This window comes from Leptonychotes weddellii, chromosome 2, assembly GCF_054177405.1.
Source record: "Leptonychotes weddellii isolate Sample4059 chromosome 2, ASM5417740v2, whole genome shotgun sequence".
In the NCBI taxonomy this organism is placed as follows: domain Eukaryota; kingdom Metazoa; phylum Chordata; class Mammalia; order Carnivora; family Phocidae; genus Leptonychotes; species Leptonychotes weddellii.
The window spans coordinates 87,221,492-87,243,625 of record NC_138370.1 but is presented as its reverse complement, the minus strand read 5'-3'; the positions used below and the strand labels follow the sequence as shown (position 1 = coordinate 87,243,625).

Here is a 22,134-nt window from a genome sequence, read left to right as displayed (position 1 = left end):
CTCAAATAAATAATCTTTAAAAAAAATGATCTCAGCATATTATTAATAATGTTAATAAAAATAATACTGCCATTGAGCAAAGTATTTTTGAAACTCTTCCTCTGTTGTACTTTGAGGCGCATTTGAATCTCTCTGCTTTTGAAGTAACTGGCGAAGAAATACTCATTTAGATCTAAAACACATAGGGTGGTAAAACCAACTGGTGACAGCCATGCATTTTTTTGAAGATGGATGTGACTATTTTTGAAAAAAAAAAATGTAAAGTCCTATGGCATTGAGTCTGGTTGAAAAGTGAATAATTATCTGAGTTTAGTAATGAGACTAAAGCATTTTTTGTGTCTCATAAGCTAATTATAAAAGTAATTCTTGGGCGCCTGGGTGGCTCAGTTGGTTAAGCGACTGCCTTTGGCTCAGGTCATGATCCTGGAGTCCCGGGATCGAGTCCCCGCATCAGGCTCCCGGCTCAGCAGGGAGTCTGCTTCTCCCTCTGACCCTCCCCCCCTCATGTGCTCTCTCTCATTCTCTCTCTCTCAAATAAATAAATAAAATCTTTAAAAAAAAAAAGTAATTCTTTAGAGATATTCAAAAAATGTTCTGAGCTGTGGTAGCACCATTAGAATTAGGGTATCCCAAAAGGTTACCACTTTGAAGAAAGTAATCCCCATTTAGCAGATTAGGATCTAGGATTTCTTTAAGGTAAGTCATATATTTTAATCACACTACGTGAAACAAAAATCCATAACAACTAAACCAATTGTTACCACTTGCGGAGTTCATAATAAAAAGACTTTATCTAAATATAATCAAGCCATTTATATGAAGTTTGATTGACATGTGAAGTTTGATAGCTGATCAAAACTTTTTTTCTCAGAGTTTATAGAAGCATAACAATTTTCAGACCACAAGAAGTTTGAATTTGACAATAAGCTTGGGAATTTCTCCCACTTCTAAATCATTCAAAAGCAACAAGGAGAATAAGAAACAGAAACACAAACTCCTTTGATGAAACTTAGAGGCATCCATACCCTTTTTTAGAAAGGTTATATGAAAAGATCAAGTGGGGGGGTGAGGAAATGCCAAGGGCAGACATTCATGGCTGAGAACTTCCCTTGACTTTTTGATACAAAATCTTGAGAAGCTTAGAATAGAAGAGTAAAGGAGAAATTATCAAGGAAAGCCATATTTGCTAGAAGTAGTTAGTGAGGTTGAGAGGGAGTGTCTGACTAGTCCTGTAGTGCTATTTTCTGATAGGGAAACATGAAGAAAAAGTGAACATATACAATTCTGTGCCTAAAGGAAAATTCTATTAGCTGAGAATGAGGATCTGGAATTCTCCAACACTCCAACCTCCTGAAAGCAGCTGGTTCAAGAATTCACTTCATTCAAAACTGAGTAATAATCAGTAAGGAATCTACACAAAGTCTATATTAAGATAGTCTAAGAAAAAAAGGATAAAACAAATAGCAAATACAGAAAAATCACCAGAAAAATGTTAAAGAAAGGATGAAAATACATGATGCCATCATTTAGATACATTTAAAAATAAATGAGCCAATCCTATCTTTAAAATAAGAGCACAAAGAGGGCAAGGAAAATAAGGTGAGCCAAAGAAGGAAAGGATATATAAACTTGAAGATCTCAAGAAGAGGAGGAAGAAAAAAATAAAATCATCACAGAAATGAAAGGTAAACTTGAAGTAGCACATATGAAGACAGACCAAAAAAAAAAAAAAAAAAGATACAGTATGAGAAAAAAGGAGCCAAAAAGGAGAAATGGATGAAAAATTCAAATGGATTAGAGTAAAATGGTAGCTATAGAGACAGGCAAAGAAGATTCAGCAGGCATCTAACTGGTATCTTTAAAGAAGATAGCCCAAATAAAGGAACAGAAAAAATATTCCAAGATATAATTTAAGGAAATTATTCAGAAATAAATGAAGACTTGAATGTATGGATTTAAGAGTCATACTTTGTCCAGAAAAAATTCACGCAGATTCACCTACAGAATAAACAACAGCAAGTTACTGGATTTAAAAAATAAACAAAGAAAATTCGGGCATTCATTCAAAATCTCAGGTCAATAGTATAAGAAAAACAATCCAGCCTCAAACCTTTTCACATCAGCATTTCATTCTAGAAGCAGTGGAGTGATACTTACAAATACATTAAGAAAGTAAAGTCATATCTAAGAATTGTATAGCAAGTCAATATAAATATACAGAAAATAGTTTAGAATGTGAAATAACTGAGAGAACATAGTTCCCATGAGCTCTTTTTGAAGAAACTAAAGGAAGACAAACTTTAGCCTACAAAGAAAAATTATGGCCAAATATCAGTGGTGAGTTTTGACTCTGTGGAACTAAAATGAAAACAAATGTGCTTTATAATCCTGACCAGGTAGTGAAAGGGATCAGAACATGTCACCCCAATATTTACAGCACTTTGGCATGAGGATTACTTTGAGCTGAAGTCAATTAAGAAGCAGAAAACACAGAAAGAGCTCACTACCCTTCTCCTACCTGCCTAAAAGCGAGACATAAATTTCCCTTTATGAAGGTCTTCCCTCTCTCCTGTCCCATATCAGGAGGAATTAAAATAACCATCATCACTGGAGACAGAGAATTGGCACTGAGATGCATCTGCACAATTAAACCTTAATAAACTAACCCTAATCTTCCATTGGTTTTCTCATATATTACCCTCCCGCAATTTACTACTCCTGGGAACCCAAATCTCTTTTCCTTTGTCAATTGTCACTTCTCCCCAAATTTACTACTCTTTGATAAGATGGTATATAAGCTCCAAATTCTAACTAACCCCTTGAGTTACTCATCACTGAGTTCTCCTGTGTGTATGCACTTTGCGTGTGTAAATAAACTGTGTTTTTTTTCTCCCATTAACCTGTCTTTTGTCAGTTTAATTCACAGGCCCTAGCTACAGAACCTAATGGATAGAGAAAAGGTTTTTTTTTTCTCCTCCTCCCCCACAAGTTCTAATGATTTAACCAACAAAAGCTGAGAGAAGGGGGGAAATGATGGAAGATAAACACATTGATTTTCTCATATTTTAGAGCTGGAGGATCAAAAGATAAAGTCGCAACTTATAAATCAAGTAACAGAGATAGAAGTGTGTGTAAAGACATAAAGGTAAGCACCAAGACAAGTAATATAATCCATTTCAGGAGTGACTGCCAATTCTCTTCACGGGTTTTTTAGCTTGGCAAATAGCCACTAGGAATTACGACTTTATTTCCCAGCCTCCATTGCAGGTAAGTTGTGAAACTTTACAGAAGTTCCTTACAAGAAGGAGGCTTATCTTTCTTACCTATTACCTTCTAAATGTCTTTTGGAATGCATACATAAGAGCCAGAGCTCCAATAGCTTTCTTGGACCAGAGAGCACATTAGACTGAAAGCCAGTCATGACAGAATTATATGATAGAAGGGCCTTGGTCCCTGACATTGGTAGGTACCATACCAGCCCTGGAATGACCACTTCTTGACTTCTTGAATAGGTGAGAGAAATAAATTTTTGTGTTTTTTTTAAACATAAATTTTATGCTTTTTTTAACTACTTAGTGGGTGGTATTTGGTGGTTTTGTGTGGTTTGCACCAAACTTAATCCTAATTAATATGAACAATAGGAGGACTACTTTATAATGATACTGAGTACACAAATGAAGATCTGAATAAATGGAAAGGTATATTATGTTCTTGAAAAGGAAGACAGAACATTATAAAGAAGTCAATTTTACTTACGTTAATACGACCACAATAAAAATATCAACAAAATATTTTGCAAACTACACAAGCTGACTCTAAAGCTCAAATAGAAATACAAACAAGAAAGAATAACCAGAATATTATGTAAAATAAGTCTTAAAGTAAGGACATGTGTATATGTGGGTCTGTGTCCATATATTTTGTTTGACTTTTGTTCTAAATTATAATAATTAATGTGGTTCTATTACATATGGAAAGCCTAAAAATAAATCTAAGGAGATAAAGAAATTTAGTAAGTGATAAAGGTGATATTTCAAATCAATTAAAAGATAATTATTCAACATATCCAGCTATATAATCATCTGGAAAAAAATAAATTTGGATCCCCACCCCACACTTTGCATCAAAATATATTCTACATGGGTCAAAGATTTTCATATAAAATGTGAAACCAAGAAAATGTGTGTAAAAAATTTCTTAAGTATTCTTATGTGGGGGAAGACCTTTCTAAACAGGATACAAAATCTAAAACCATAAAAATTTTGTGGAGTTTATACAAAAATCAGAAAGTTGGGGGAAAATTATTAAAAAGACACACAAGAAACAGAAAAAAAATTTTCAACTCATATCACAAAGGGCTGTGTTCTTAAAATAGTTCTTAAAAGAATTCTTAAAATAGTTCTTAAAAGAATTCTTAAAAGAATTCTTAATTTATAACAAAAAGCCCATCAAGAAAAGTAAATACATAGGATCTCAAACATATGGAACACTAAATAGAAGATGGTCAAGTTCATTTATTACAAATAATGTAAAATAAAACTACACTGTGATACCATATTCACCCATCTATTTGGCAAAGATAAGCTTTTGGTAACACACTGTTGGTACATTAGGGAGGAAATGGGGTCTCTCATACATTTACTGTAAGAATATAAACTGGCACAAGCTCAATCAAAATCAGGTTGGTAATAACTAAAAAATTAAAATGCCTAGATACCAGACAATTTCATAGATTTGCACATTTCAAATGCCATATATACAAGGTTACTTACTGCTGTGTTGCTTGTAATAGCTAAATATTGGCCATATCCTCTATTTCCACTGATAGAACACTGACATATTAAATATAACCATATAATGGGATATAATGTAACCATTAAAAAGGCTTTGACAATCAAGTGTGCCAAGCAATTTTGCAGAATTTGCTGCTTCCAAGAAAACTATACAAAACTGTACCCATTATTTGACATCACCATCCATTATAAATTCCTGGATCCTCATTCTTGTGGTCTTGGACACATCAGAAGTCTACAGTCAAAATGATCAACCAGATGGAAAGTAAAAAGCTACAACTTCTTCTGAGTTGGAATTTAGCATTCAAACGTCACATCTAATATCAAAATGGAAAAGATACTCTAAAGTAGTACTGATGAAACAATATAGCCTAAGAATCCATTGGAAAAATGGATTACCTAGAGAAATGTATCAGATTTCCATACTATGAGAGCATTATTTTCCTAATATTTCATATCTTTCACTGCTTTTCCAGCTCAAGGTATTTGAAGGTGTTCTTTGGAAACTCTGGCAACACTTGGCTTTTAATATCACAAAGAACTCTTTTTCCTCAACCAAAAAAAGGAGGACTTGGACTCTGATTTCTAAAGTCCTGTCCTACTACCATACTATTTTTCTCTCTCTACTGTTTCATCCTTGTAATATATCAGAACATAATTCTACTCACTACACACACACACACACACACACACACACACACACACGGGTAATTACATACAGATAAAGAGATATATCTACTGAATGCTTACCTGATAACGTGTTGGCTGGTTGAGAATGCTGTTAAAACTGTGTGATTCAAAAACTCTTGAGTTAGACTGAGTGAAGAGGTTTAACTAGGAAAAAATACAATTAACCTAGTAAATTAGAATACATTCATTGGGAAACCAAAAATATAATCTACTATATATTCTCCTTGATAACATTTCCAAGGAACATTTTGTGGAAGTTGAATTTCATAAGTGATTTAATATATTTCCAACAGTAAAAATTAACGTGAGCAACATGCTCACACTTGTCAAGATGTTCACAAGGTGAATTGCAATAGAACTGAAAACCTATTTTAAAATCTGGCTCATACTAAACATAATTGTCCCTGGGGACTTGGATGTTTTATCAAAATGTATTCATGCCATCTAGAAGGCAAAGATGCCTAGAAGCAACTCTCTGCTCCTGAGCCTATATTCGTCTCCGACACTTGAACAAAAACACACTACAAGTTTGAATGGGTCATTCGATAATTTATAACCCTAAAATATGAGCCAGAATGACGTGTCTTCCTAGGTATCATGGCCTTATACTGATTCAGATTCACAACTTTGAAGAGAATAAGCTTGAAGAATTTTGGTTTTCTTTTCTCTTCTCACTCTCTTTTTAGGGTTTAACTTCAGAGTGGGGAGAAAGAGAAAGTAAGAAGAGCACACTGTTACTGGCTACTCTTTATGCATGTGAGCAGGGACCGCCTCTTACTCCTGCACAAGCTGCTACCGATTAGGTATGATTCGAAGGCAGGGCCCCCAGGCCAAAATGTATATTTACCCACCACCTGACTTCCCAGCGTCATAACTCGGGAATGGCTGGGATGCTAAGGGGAAGGAAGTGGCACAATCACGCCAAGAGAAAACCTTGGCAAATAAAATTAATTCTCCTCTTTGCCACTGGAGGTCAGTATCTGACTGTTGCCTGAGGTTAGTTTTACTACTGGTTAGTGCAAAAGATTTCTTGAGGCGACTTCCTCTCTTCTAAAAAAGAAAAACAGAGACATATAATTTCTCCAAATTTTTACTCAAGTCAGTACAGAGAGTATCTATTAATATTCATAGTATTAATAATATTAAAGAGACTTAAACATCTCCATGCACAATTTAAAAAATAAAATCGAAGTGATGGTTTTAAATCGGAACTGGGGAGACTGGGAAGCCAAGGCCCATGGCCTCTTGAGAGATCAGTGCTCAACTTCTTTTCTACTTCCAGCAACTTCTCTGAAAAAAAAAGCTATTCTTTCCGCCAATGGTGCAATACAGGCAGGAGAGGACACCCTAAACGAAGCACATCTGATCCCTTCACATTCCTTTGCGCCAGTTGCATTTCCTTTACAGAGGCCCAGGCAGCCACAAGCCACTGGAATGTGCTCTCTCTTGACCTGACTTACTTACACTCTCAGGAGTGAAGTCAGGGAAATCAGTTTTCTACAGAAAGAGAACTTTAAGTTGTGAAGAGCAAGAGCTGTGGGTTCCCATACTTGAGAGACTTCTGGTTTTAAATAATAAAGACTCAGTTAATAAATCCCCAGAGAAACAAAGTGCCTTCAAAACAAAGTCAATTTCAGTCGTGGCAGGAATTGCCCAGGATGGCAATTAAAGCGTGGTCCCTTTAAGAGATCAGCCGCCCTGCAAGGTGCTGAGTACAAGGCAGTCGTGTGCAGTAGAAAGAGCTAGACATCTGATGCTGGAAACCTTGGATTCCACACCTACCCCACAACTGGCTAGCTCCCTGACCTGTGTAAGTGCGCTACTTTAATGGCTTCGGTGGTCTTATTTACAAAATGGGAATAATAATAATACCTACCTCACAGTGTTGCATGAGGTTCAAATGTACAGCAAAGCACTTTGTAAACTGTGAATGAGGAAGGGCACTGATATTTGTTGAGGCTGGAACTGTACACCTCGTATCATCCTCACATTAACCCTACAAAATTTCCTCTCTTTCAGAGGAGACAACTAAGGCTCAGAGCGATGAAATGACTTATCCGTGCTACTTGCTAGGAAGCCAGAAGTGCCAAAATTCAAATCCGGGTCTAACACAGAGGCTCTCTTCCTTACCTTGTACTGCTTCTCACTGTGTACATATGAGCTACTATTTGAAATCATGGGATGGGATAGCCCAATCAGTGCCTCAAGAGACCACATCCAGGTAAAATTTTAAAAGGTTTAAAAGGCTTAAAGAATAAGATGCCGGGGTATTACAAATCTTAGAAATGCACATCTATTTTTTAAAGTGAGAAATTAAATTGCAGTAATCCAGTCTTTTTTCCCTAGCTTCAACTGAGAACAAGTACCTACCTCCGCTCAACAGGCCTGTACTTTATGGGGGTAACACTGCCACCTGGTGGGCTCCCAGGGTATTACAACTACAGGCCATATTCACAACTTAGGGGCAAAAATGCTATTTTAACTCCACACATTTGCTACTCTATGTCTTGCTCCCTGTTATCTGAGGTCCTGCTCATATCCTTCTGCCTCCTCTACCAATTCTATCTCTGAAAATTAAGTTCATTATTATAAACTACTATCATAAAACTCATCTTTGTTAAAATCAGAGTATGACTCAAACTAAAACCCAAGTATGACTTAAATGGGACAACTCTGGGACAAACCATTCTTGATTACATATAAAAATGGTACTTATGATTAATATTTGAGGATGCTCTTAGGTCTGTGTCAATTTTATGATAGTAAAGAAAAAAAAGATTACTTAGCCCAATCAAGAGTTTCTACAAATAAGAAGAATATGGTGCCGGTAAACCATACATATAGCCAAGAGAAAAATGTGAGGTTAAAACTATTTAACGACAGAATAACAGTTGAGAAGCATGGAACACACACACACACACAAAACCAGAGTATTTTCTCACAATAACATTTCTGTTTACTTTTAACAAGTTAAAAAGATGTTTTTGCTTTTAATCTGGTACTTTGCATGAAATTCTGACCAGAAGCAAGGTACAGACTAAGCGACTTCTTGAAACATTGTGAAGATACTAAGTATTAGTCTGTGAAAGACTATGGAATGGACAGTAACTTTCAACATCTTCTAAGTTCACACAAAAATTACTGAACAAACAACAAAGACAAGGAGAAAGACAGAACATTCGTCTTCAGGTCTTGGTAAATTTTGGATACCTACCCTGGACTTGGAGTTACCCATTCCCATTTCTATATCCTTCTGTAGCCGGCTCCTCCTGCATTTAGAGAAGTTAATGATCCGCATGATGAAATAAACAAATGACTTCGGACTAGGAACTAGACTGAAGGGTGGAGGTAATGTTTTTCCATCATCAAAATAAGATAACCAAAGTTTTGAACGGGCAAACTTCCATTCTACATCACTGTCATCCTGTGTCACAAAAACAGAAAAGAAATAATGACTTATTTTGAGTAAAGGACAGGCGGGGCTAGGTAGGGAGACATAGGTGTGTGTGGTGGCGGGGCGCTATGGGATTAGGCTCACAGAAATTCCAAAAATGCAGAGGTGTAAGGACACCAGAGAGAAGGGAACAAACCAGACCACCCTGCCCCAGGTGTCAGAGGTGGAATCTTGTTGCAACAGCTACCTGTGATGAATAAAGAATTACTGGACCCTAAAAAGGAAGTAAGCCATTAAAGGTGTTGTCACTAATCCTTACTCAGTGGTGCTATCAGTAGAGATGTTAAAAGGATTTAACTGGTTCCCTGGTTAGCCTTCAATAAAAGACCAACCCTAAAAGCCCTCAGTGGCAACCCTGTCGGGAACCCCCTCACTCCTGAGAGCTTTTTCTGTAGCCTTGCTTAATAAAACTCTATCGCTTTTTTCACTCTCCTTCGTCCACGAGATTCATTCTTCGACTCCGTGAGACAAGAAACCTCACTTCCTTACTTCGATTTTAAAAACCAAATATTCCAGTAGGATCATACAATGAACCTAAATTATCCTTTTGAAAGAGATAAGTGACTTGCATACATTTATCTGCATATAACCTCTATTGGCCTACATATATTCTTAGTACCGCTAAGAATGTTTTTATTTTTCTCTTCCATATGCCTCTGTCTCTACCCACTGAAATTTAACCAGAATGTCCTGTTCTCCAGCCAAAAACAAAGCAAAAATGCCAGAAAAATTCAAGGTCAAGGAAGGATGAAAAGATAATTCCACATATTCGACCACACTTCCCCACTCCTTACCTGCCCTCCCTCCTCATCTAGACCCACCCAAGGCAGGCTGTAGATAGACTATAACATACTTCAGAGCAAAAGAAAAAAGACAGCGCTCAGTTGAATTGAACTTCGGAGGTTATGTGTCTGCCATCTGTCCTCAAATGTCACATGAGGCCCTCAGTGGCCTATTCCTGTCTTATATGTCCTTTTGATGAAGGATAGTTGGAAGGCAGGCAGGCAGGGACAAGGGGCCCCCACCCTAAGAGGAAACCATGCTTAAAAAGATTTTACACCACCCTGGAAGGAGCCCTCCACCCTTTCCCATGTGATCAGTGACAAAAACCTGATTTGATGACAGGCACGGGGAGGGTTAATCAGATTAAAACAGCCTGTCAACAAGCCCATAAAAACCCCTAGACTTAGAAACTCTGGTGGCAACCCTCTTGGATCCCCTCCCTCCTTGGAAGCTTCATACTACCACTTTGCTATCACTCAATAAACTTTTGCTTTGTTTCCCACCACTCTGTCTGGTCCCACCACTCTGTCTGGTCTACCTCTTCATTCTTTCAAGCAGCGTGACCAAGAACCGTGGGCACCAACGAAGGAGAAAAAATCCTGCAACACTTTTATTCTCAGTCCTGGCCCATGGTGATGGAGAAAAGAAATGAAGAGGAGGGGGATCCAAAGGTGGGAGAAGTTGGCTTGCTTATCTCATACTGCCCAGAACTGCTATTACCACACTCAAACAGGTATTCAGGATCCCACAGTTTTCATTTCTGGGGGACCTAACTTCTGCTTTGAGAAACCTTTTTATGTGTTTCTAAAACACACACAGACTCAGTGCATTTAACAAACAGCAAAGCACTAAAGAGATACTGAACACTAACCTGGAGGACAAGGGAAAGCACACATATGATTATGAAGGAAGGTACCAAACCAAGCCCAATCCAAAACAAGAAATAGGATAACTTCAACAATACTAAAAATTCTGACTGGATATGGAACATCACCAGTGTTTGCCAGACATCTAGTAATTCCTCTACTGGGATTTTTCCGATGGTTGGCCGGCTAACTTAGGAGAGAATAATTTCCCTATAGCCAATACTTCTGGCCCCCCAAATTTCAAAACTTGAAATGTACTCTGAGAGGAGGCAGAGTGATGGTAAATTCAGGGGGACCCCTGCTGTGCTCCTAGAAGACACTAGAGGCTGGGGGCCTATCTACCCAGGAAGAAAATGTAGGGAAATGTCCTGACTCCCTCTGCTTGGGTATAAGCCTCTCTATTTAGATGACCTGGAAATCCACCATAGGGCACAGAAACAGATGTGTGTACTATTAGAGTGGGATGGCAAGAATAGACACCATGGATAGAAAGCAGGTTTACCTCAATCTCTTGATATGAGCTATTAATCATAGCAATTAACATGTTGAGTAAAACGACCACCATAGTTACATTGTATATTCCATAAAGAACGTATCCAATATTCTCTATGAATTTGTGATCGTATTTGAGCACAACGGAAGTGACTTCAGATAACCCAAATATCGACCAAAACAAAGTCTTGAAACTTTCTTCTACACTGTTGAAAGAATAAGGTACACAGTAAATAAACTGACAGTTTTCAGTATGAAAAAGTCAAAAGAGAAAAGTTATGGTCTGAATTCTGTACAGAGGTAAAATGCCATCATTAAATATCATCATAATAAACCCCAGGAGTATAATTATTTTATCATAGTGTTTAATAGAAATCATTCTCTCAGGTTTTCAGGAGTTTGTGATTAAATAGTGCCAATGCCCAGCTTTTCTGGAAGTTATCATCAGGTGAAAATTCTCTCAACTCAGCAGAGGAAAGCTGAACGTCATGCCACGATACCCATTCCTTTCTCCTAGAAGGATGGAAATTTGGGGGTTGATTTTATCAGTGGTTTAGACATTTAAATCAGGTTTTCTGGAGTAGAACAAGGCCAGGATAAAAATTATATACTCACTTCAAAAAAAAGTATGTACAAACACATTCCCTGTACTGTGGCACCAGGGAAGAATGAAAACCACCTAAATACCCATCAATGGGGGGGTGGGTAAATAATTCCGACATCTATATGATGGATGGTATGCGGCCACTGGGGCAATGAGACAGATCCATCTACATGTGTTTATATAAAATGATATCTGAGATCTATTCAGTAAAAAAATAAGACATAGCAAGAGTGAAATAGTCTATCATTTGACTAAAAAAAAGGGGTTTACAAATACTTATATTCTTGTTTAGGTATAAATTATCTCTGAAAGTATCCAAAAGAAACCATTGCCTCTGTGAACTAAGGAGAAATAAGAGACTGGGGTCCAGTGGTGAAGAAGGGGACAGATGCTTTTCACTGTAGACGCCACTCTGTGAATTTTTTGCCACAAGAATATATTCCCTACCTAAAAGTTGTACTTAACTGGAAATGAAAAGGAGGCAACCGATTGAAAGATTCCTGGTCTTTTCCTTTAATTTATATAACTTACTCCCTGAGTCTTCCATCATAGCAATGAACACTTAGGCCCTTACCAGATTATTTACCTACTTTTATCCCCTCCATGGACTTTGCCGACTGAATTTGCCTGGTTTTGGCACATAACCAAGTTGTACTCACTGCTTTGTGAACCACAAAAATAATCCTTAAATTAAACAATTACACGTGTAGAATTCCATTACACAGAAGGTTCAAGTCAGTCCTTTTCCCAAAGAAACAGTTATGGTAACAGTGCTTTTTTAAAAAAAAATTTTGTAACAGATTCTAAATAACAATTCTATAGATTTACAGGTTTTAGTACTAGTTGGTTTATTCATTCCATCATTCAGCAAATATTGATGGAACACCTATTATGTTCTAGAAAGTGTGCTAGACCCTGAGGGTAGAAGGTTGAACAGAAAGGTTCCTACTTCTATGCAGTTACTCTCTATCACAAAACATTTCATCGTGTGATGTTATAGAATACGTGGTAGCAGGAGACTAAGAAAAACTATAATCTCTTCATTCCTTGCCATTAATGTAACAGTATCCCCAAATTCTCTGACTCCTTTGTCTTGTTCTTTTGCAGACCTTCTCGCCTCTAACTTCAAGAATACAGATTCCTGAGAATCTGTACGTATGGGAAGAGGCAGACAGTGGAAAAGGGGAGGACACAGACAGTTCCTGAGCTGTTACTGTGTGCAAGAGGCTTTCTATCAATGACCTTAAATCATCCTCACAACAACCTGATTCCAACCTTATTGTGTTTATTTTAAAAAGAAGGAAACGAACACTGAGGACTGCTGAGTAACTTGACCAAAACCACAACCAGAAACCAGCAGAGACTGCATCCACATCCAGATCTGCCTGATTTTCCAGCCTATATTCTTTTCACCATATCAAGTTGCCACATCCTCACACGGAACAGTGAACACAATGGGTTGTATAAAATGAGTTCTCACAGAGTTCAAAGGGGTGGTGTTGTGTGTAGGATCTCTTTGTCCCTCCCCAAGTGGGTTCAAACAGATTTTTTATTTCATTACAATAAAGGGAGTTTCAGTTCTCTTTTACCCCTAAGACTTGCTCTATATAACTCTTTGGAAAAAATCATTTCAAAACAATTTAGATGCCTGAAAGGGCTTAATATTCTATTTTAGTCTGCAGGGAACTGAAGGTCTAGATTCTTTCCAGTCGTGGCACGACAGGGTACAAAGTGAGGCAGGGAGGGCTTACGATCTCCCTACCTGGAATGACTACAGTAAAAATGAGGGCCCACGTCTTGACCACTAGGCACCAATGATTGAGAGGATCTCACAACTGGATGTCTTCATGCTGAGGGAACTTCAAGGGACAGTGACTAAGGAAGTTTAATCAAGGAAGACTTCCCAGGCAAGGTGAGTCCCCAGTGCAGAAACCAGTGTCGCCACAGGAAGGAAGTGATTTTAGAGTTACAGTGAGCTGTACAACGTTTAGCTCTAATTTCTTCTTACTCACCTCCTGTACTGATTAATGATACATTAAAATAAAAGACAATGCTTCTTTTTTGAATAGTAATGGCTACAAAATGATGAAACTAAGTTTAATGTCATACATAATGTAAGGGACACCCAGTATTAAAAATTTGCTGCCCAATTCGCTCAAAATAGTCAGTTTCGTCTAGGATTTTTCAAATTCTGATTCCGTTTCGTGGTCAAACACTTACTAAGCTCAAAGAAACAAGCCTTTGGAGCAATGTAATCACACATAAGCATTGTTTTCAATGGATTTTTTCCCCTTAAAAACATCTTTATTAGAATTTCTGAATTTTTTGTGTGTTTGCTTCATCTAGATTTGTTAGCAATTCTCTTCATCGTACCTTTTTCATAAGATGTTTTACTTACGTGGTAAAAGCAGCATTTACTTTAGCTCCAAGGTAGTAAGAATACAGTATGAACATGCCAATCATAAAGGCAAGAAAGACCATAATAAAGAGGACCATGAACTTGAAAATGTCCTTCACAGTCCTTCCAAGAGAGATCTGCAAGGGGCCGAAGCTCTCATTTGCAGGAAGGATGTATGCGATCCGAGAGAAGCTGAGCACAACAGCTATAGCATAGAGGCCTTCAGATATGATCTGAGGGTCAGAAGGGAGCCATTTATCTCTGGCTAGAAAAAGAGAGAGAGAGAGAGATTAGAAATGGAACTTCCGGGCGCCTGGGTGGCTCAGTTGGTTGAGCGACTGCCTTCGGCTCAGGTCATGATCCTGGAGTCCCAGGATTGAGTCCGCATCGGGCTCCCTGCTCGGCAGGGAGTCTGCTTCTCCCTCTGACCCTCCTCCCTCTCATGCTCTCTGTCTCTCATTCTCTCTCTCTCAAATAAATAAATAAAATCTTTAAAAAAAAAAAAAAAGAAAGAAATGGAACTTCCTAGTCATTGTTAGCCATGCAAAATAAATACCTTAAATAATATCTATTTTTTAGGTAGGTGGTTTTTATCTTGGTTGAAACTACTCTAGATTTAATTAACTGTCCAGGCACTGTTTTTCATGTTAAACCAGAAACATACGAATTCCACACTCACATGGAATCTTTTAATGGAGGAAACACTATTATAAAGATACTAAGCCTGCTTCACATTGAGTAGAAACAGAATCAAGTACAAAAGATAAAGAAAGAGGTTAAAACCCTTCATCAGAGACAGACTGTGTCCAGAATGACAAAACAACAGGCTTGACTAATTTATCCCCTCAGTTACTAGATTTATTGACCAACTGTTCTGTCATCCTGTAGGCTCAGTTGGCACAAAACTTCTTTTTCATATTTCATAGGGAAATTAGTTCATCTAACAGTTTGTGCAAGTAAAATGTCATATTATGAGAAGTAAGAATGTCAACTGAATCACACTGGTGCTGTCGGTGTGATATCTGAGCAGTATGACTTGTTCCTGGAAAATGTAAAATGCTACTGAGGTGCAAAAATTTGGGATATGGATTCTAAATGAGGACCCACCCCTTTCAAGATCACTTAGTAAGTTCACAGCAGACTACTGGATACTCATTTCCCTGGAAGGTCAATGAAATACTATGTGGCTAATTTTGTGCAAACTGAGTCACTGCCAGAAGAATGGATACATTGTAGACATTTGCAACAACACAAGTTAACATTTATTGAGTGTTCCTATAACTCTATGGATTTGATGTTATTATTATCTGCTCCTTAGAGATGCAGAAACCAAGACTTAAAAAGGCTAAATACTTGATCAAAATCATACACACAATAAGAAGTAAATCCTGAACTCACAAATTTCCCTCCAGATGACAATCATTAGATACACATTAATAAATTTAAATAAATAGGTTACTGAAATAGTCAGGATAGATATTATACAAAAATACAATTTAAGCTAATTCTTTAATTATAAATGGTAATCATTTACTCATTTGATCTGGTGTCCTTGGCATATAAAAATCTTTGCTTGCTGACAATAGGAGATAACGTGTTTAAAGTTCACAATGTGTGAAATGTACATTTTATATTTTTGAGCAAGCACCCAGTCTTCTTCAATGTTAACATGTCACTTGTACTTATCACAATGTAAGCCTTAATTACATTTATAAACAATTATTCTTCACAATCAGAACACATTTGAACTCTGTGCCTGAGTTTCCTTATCAGTAAAATAAGGGGTAGGTAATAAATTTCTAAAGTCCTTTCCAGATTTAAGATTGTGCAACTACATGAAAATCTGCTAATCCCACCTCCCCAATCTGGCCTCAAGGGAGGGGAGGCTCACATCGCTTACCACTGGTTTGTGCTGGGCAAGGAAGGAGTCAATATCCTTACACACTGGTTATCAGCTGGGGTCTCCCTGCTCTTCATGATACAGAGAAGTTAGGCATGAATTCCCTTCCACCTCGTGTTGAGGGGCAGGACATTCACCCCAGTATTTCTGCCTGTTCTCCAGAGCTTACATTGTCATGTCACTTTGGCTTCTAGTTCCTGCCTCTGTTGAGTTTTTGTTCACTTCACCTGCACAGCAGGTGGTCAATGGTCAGTTTATCTGCTCTGAACCACACTCTCAGGGATTCATCTTCCACCTCAATCAGTTTCTCAAGCTATTTTTTCCCCCTAATTAAGACAGTTTCATACCTTCACAATATATGAAAGTAATTATGTCGTTAGGCTCAAAGATAATTTTATCCTACCTTGCAACATCTTCTTTGTATAAATTTGAAAACTGAGACACAGAGAAGGAAATTAACTTGAACAAAGTCACACACAGCAAGGGAGAGTCATAGCCTCGACAGGAATCCAGTTTTGTACAGTTCCAAAGCTCATGCTCTCTCCTCTGTTCATATACATTCAACACACATCTCATATTAAACATATGGACACTTCCTTCCAAAATGTGGTTTCAGTACCTTTTCTGAGGACCTTTCATATGAGGAGCCTGTAGTTAATAACTTACCGTAAGTGAAATACTGGATCTCTGGTGGAAGTGTAACTTCACTGAGGTCGCTCTCTTGGACATAACTGTCCACATACTGTTGTGCTTTTGTCGCCTGAAGGAAAGCTAGGAATCTGGCCGTGAAAGCAGCAATGAAGATGGAGAGCATCCCAAAGTCCAGCACATTCCACAACTGCAAAATATACTCCCTAGGTCCTTCCAGCCAGAGCTCCTTACACTCAGACCACATCATTCCTGTCACACACGGAAGGTACAGATTACTTCTTACAGCTTAGACTGAGAAGATGTTACTTTGTCCCCCATCAGTCCCCATCTAGAAAAGGCTCCACAGATAAGGCACATCATACTAGGCACCACCAAGCACCAGCTCTTGTTCAGCTCCCTGAGGCCCTAGGCAGAGTTAAGTGGAGGAAAAATCTTCAACTAAGTCAGAATTAGAATTTGGAGAAACATAGTTCTACATTTGGCACCAGCAATGGTGCCATTTATGCAGAGGGGTGGGCAGGAAAGAGGGAAGGAAAATAAGCAAAGAAGACTCTTTAAGTCAAATGATTTTGCCCTATGAGACTTTTGGGGGGAGAGGAGAAAGTTCATCTTTGTGGATCCCAAAGGTCATCACACCATAGTAATTATTGATGAAATAAACCCCTAAATGAGAAACTTATTATAAACTCTTAACAAGATCAGTTTCCCAATCACACAGGAACACTTACGTCACTCCCCTACCTTCTCTCCTCTTTCTAGTTTCATGCCAGGAGGTGAGGAATAGCACTGGAAAAAGAAGGAACCCTTAAGCAGGGGCCCTAGGACACTGTGAAGAAATGGAAAGCAGAAAATGCCATTCTGGGAGAAGGGGGCCAAATATTCCAATTTAACAACTTGTCCTGACCATGTAAGGGGAAGATATTGTGGAATTTTAAAAAATGTCATAGCTCAAAATAAAATTTATAAAATAATTATTTGATGCAAGTTGAGTCCACAGGAGTGAATGAGGGTAATAACCAACCTATTAATTCAGGAACTGAGACGATACCAAAAACACTCTGGGTAAAACAGAGAGACTAGAATAAAGTGACCTGGATTAGTGATGGATAGATGAATGAGTTCCTACCTCCATTTTTTTCCCTCTCATGGCTTCAAGTTTTTAACTTTAACATAGCTATTCAAAATGGGCTCTTGTGAGCCAAGATATGAAAGCAACCTAAACATCCATTGGTTGATGGATGGATAAAGATGTGATTGATATATATATATATATATATATATATACACACACACACACACATACACACACACACACACACACACACAAAGCACTGGAATATTACTTAGCCATAAAAACAAGTGAGATCTTAGATTTGTGACAACATGGATGGACTTAGAGGGTACATAGTAAGTGAAAGAAGTCAGAGAAAGAAATACCATATGATTTCACCTCCATGTAGAATCTAAAATTCAAAACAAATGAACAACAACAGACTCTTTGATGCAGAGAACAAAGTGGTGGCTGCAGAGGGGAGGTCAGTTGGGGGGGGCAGGTAGGAGAAAAAGGACATTAAGAGGTATACAAACTTCTAGTTAATAAAATAAATAAGTCATGGAGCTAAAAAGTACAGCGCAGGGAATATAGTCAATAATATCGTAATAACATTGCATGGAGACTACACTTATCATGGGGAGCACTGAGTAATATACAGACTTGTCAAATCACGATGTTGTACACCTGAAACTAATATAACTTTGCATGTCAACTACACTTTGCTAATAAAAATTTTAAAAAGCAAAAAAATGCACTATTGTAAGGTGAAGTAACAAGCATTCTGAAAATGGAAACTCTCGTAAAAAAACCTCTGAAATGAAAACAAAAAATGTTCTTTAATCATCAGTTAATGGCTACCCGTTTATTTCACAAGTATTTCAATGAATTTGATCATCTTGGTGAGTCATATTTTTTTAAATTTACATTTCTCAATAATTAAAGTTAGAAACGTGGTGTATTTATAACTAGGCTCTTGTTACTCATAAAAATTTTTATTTAGTGTTAAGGGATACCTTTCAGTATTATCAAGCTGCCAAATTATTCAATTATTTTGCTCTTCTGCTTATCTTACAATGATAATGTTGTCACCATATAACACATGATAACATTTTAGATAAAAAAGATAATCATTACATAGACACTATTTTTTGGTAGAAATTAGAATATTTAAAATAGTAAGCTCACCAAGAACCCAGACCATAATTAGCATCTCAGTCCACGTGAACTGAGTGGTTTTCACCCTGAAGATCTGCTTGGGATAGTCAATAACAGTGATATTGGGCAGCGTGGTGATGCCTTCAAATCTGTCTGAGGCGTTGAACACAAGCAGGCCCAGGAAGATGATGAAAGAAGCAGCATGTGCTACAAACTTCATAAAAGGGCTTCGTAGAATTTTTCCCAGCTGTAGGACAACAAACAAACAGACAAAGAAGAAGAAACTTTTACTTTGGAAAACTTGGCTTCCGCTTTTGAAAATGATTATACAGGATTAAAAAAAAAATAAATGAAACAGAAGACTTTCAAAATTCTGCTTCTGTTTGTGAAGAGCTATACATTATGAAAACTACTCCTTTTAGAGGATGCTTCCTCCAAGAATAATTTAAGAAGTCTTCAAACTTCATTGTTTCTAAATACCCAATTTGTCTTAGGGTCGACTGCATACACAGATGCCTTTCTGAAAATCACAAGGCATATGCTGGTTATTCGTATTTTTACATGAAATACTACGCAATCAACATCTAGGTTTTGAGAGTCTAGGAAGAGAAACTCCAAATCTGTAGTGTGTATTCTTTATTGCTTTATAACTGAAATGTTATGAGTTTGGAGACCCATTCATTTATAACTGAAGTGTTATGATGGGTTTGTAGGACCTAACAAGGACTCTGAAGGTTAAAAACCTTACTACTGCAGAAATAAATTTTCATTCTCACTTCTAAATATTCTGAAATCAAGCTGCACTTTGTATGCTGTGAAAAAAAAGGAAGAAGATACTAGAATCAAGCAAATATTTTATGTGTTATTACCTCAATAAGAAGAAGGAGATATACAATAAGTAAAACCTCTAAGTAGGTTAACTTAATTAAGTCAGCCCTGAGTTTGGAAAATCATATAAATAGTACCAAAGCATCTCTAGAGTTCAGTGCATAATTATTTTAAGGTAACTCCTTTAAAATTCCATGTGATATAATGTCCTTAAAAGCCCCATGTTCTAGTAGAAATGAAAAACAATTCTGCCTGTCCCAAGGGCCTCTGTAGCCCAAGAATTAGGTACATTTGGTAGATTTATCAAATAAGTTCTCTAGTCTACATACTCAGAACCAACTTTCAAGCTCAGTCTGTGACCTTAAAAAGTACCAAGGTTCACATTTGAGAGACTGCAACTTCAAACAAATGTTTTTGTATGTCCGGAACCTTAATTTGATGTCAACAAATAACCAAAGAATGTTAAGTATTTCTGGAGTTGAACATGAATGCAGACACACAAATGTCACATTTTCCATATTAGACATAGAAAAATAAACAACACATTTACACATCACTGTGCTGTTCTGCAGCTGCAAAGAGACACATTTGGGGGAGCTCATCTGTAGCACACAGTGATTTCTTGGGAGCTGCCAAGTCTGTTTCTCATCAAGGCTGATCTTTTAACTTTAAATAACATGAAAATAAAGCAGCATGCCTGTCTTAAAAATGAGATATATGTGGGGAGCTCTTGCTATGTACTTTTTGCCACAGGCTAGGTGGTATATGGCAGGTATAAATGTGGGCTCCAGAAATGACTCAATTCAGGGGTGCCTGAGTGGCTCAGTCGTTAAGCGTCTTGCCTTCGGCTCAGGTCATGATCTCAGGGTCCTGGGATTGAGCCCCGCATCGGGCTCCCTGCTCAGCGGGAAGCCTGCTTCTCCCTCTCCCACTCCCCCTGCTTGTGTTCCCTCTCTTGCTGTGTCTCTCTGTCAAATAAATAAATAAATACAATTAAAAAAAATGACTCAATTCTCTCCTTTAACCCTCTCCGCCAGACAGAGAGTTCACCACACACCATTTATAAGAGCTGCACTTTTATAAATGAAGAGTTAAAAGTAGTGGACTTCAATGTTTTAACTGATTAAGCTGTCCCCAAAGATGAACACTTAGAAATCTGACCTTTCCAAGTCATTTCCCTCAGAAAGGGAAATTATATGCATGGGAAGTGATTTTGGCTCATCACTTAGAGATTTTAGTCTTCAGGGTTTATATATTGGAAGAATCCTAAGGTACTTTCCCATGATACATAATAAAGGAACTTAGTTGAGTCATCAAAACTGATCACAATGACAAACTTTCTGCCTTCAGTTGCATGGGCAGCTCAACAATGAAGTGAGATGAATAGCCTCACATGTATATGAGAGCGGGCCTCACTCTGCCCGAAAGACGATTGAGCCAGAAAGCTGACAGATTTCCAGAATCGTTTGTAAGTGGCCTTGACTCATTTTTCCTGAAACTGCCTCTGATTTAAACGAAACCAGATTGTGGAATATAAAAACAGGATTAAAGGATCTCACAATGGCTTCTTCTCTCTGGTGGTGCCCTTTATTAACCTAATACACATTCTGTTAGCGTGACTAGTATTCCTTCCTATATCTTGTTCAGAGGATCTCTGAGGCACAATTAAATTGAGTCTATACTGGTAAAGTTGAGAGAGGGATGGAGGTAGTGAAAAAACGAGTCAAGCAAAATTAAAGAGATAAATAATCTAAAAAATCTGAAGCCCCCAAATCCAAATTCTACCTTTTTTAGAATCTTCTGAAGAAATAAAGGGCTGGGGAAACCTGGCATGCACTCTCTTGAATTCTTCAAATTAACTGTCGAACGACAAACCACTATTCGTGACCGTACTTAATACACTCAACCTCAGATTCTTGACAGGTTCCAACGAGTTGCCCTTCCAGTTCTCAGGTTCACTGTTTCTTGGTACCACTGCCGTAGGGTTGTTCTCCTCACACAGGCCAACTCAGTTGGCTCTCTGTTTATTTATTTATTTTTAAAAAAAAAATTTTTTTTTTTAAAGATTTTATTTATTTGCGAGAAAGAGAATGAGAGACAGAGAGCATGAGAGGGAGGAGGGTCAGAGGGAGAAGCAGACTCCCTGCTGAGCAGGGAGCCCGATGCGGGACTCGATCCCGGGACTCCAGGATCATGACCTGAGCCGAAGGCAGTCGCCCAACCAACTGAGCCACCCAGGCGCCCTGGCTCTCTGTTTATTAAGCTGTCAATAGAATCAGCAAAATTGCTACCTCATATTTACCCCAAAGATACAAATATAGTGATCCGAAGGGGTACGTGCACCCCAATGTTTATAGCAGCAATGTCCATAATAGCCAAACTATGGAAAGAGACAAGAGGTCCATCAACAGACGAATGGATAAAGAAGATGCGGTATATATATACAATGGAATATTATGCAGCCAT

General features: G+C 37.8%; 1 protein-coding gene across 1 annotated transcript in view; it reads right to left on the bottom strand.

Annotated features, from left to right (window-relative positions):
- The window catches only part of TRPC3 (transient receptor potential cation channel subfamily C member 3), a 68,566-nt gene that overhangs the window by 12,053 nt on the left and 34,379 nt on the right, over positions 1 to 22,134 (bottom strand). The window contains exons 5-10 of the mRNA XM_081811937.1: positions 18,871 to 19,087; positions 16,647 to 16,880; positions 14,081 to 14,345; positions 11,089 to 11,284; positions 8,698 to 8,907; positions 5,544 to 5,627 (exon numbers count right to left, since the gene is read on the bottom strand). Of these exons, the coding sequence (XP_081668063.1) occupies positions 5,544 to 5,627; positions 8,698 to 8,907; positions 11,089 to 11,284; positions 14,081 to 14,345; positions 16,647 to 16,880; positions 18,871 to 19,087 (1,206 nt within the window). The remainder of the gene's footprint in view (positions 1 to 5,543; positions 5,628 to 8,697; positions 8,908 to 11,088; positions 11,285 to 14,080; positions 14,346 to 16,646; positions 16,881 to 18,870; positions 19,088 to 22,134) is intronic.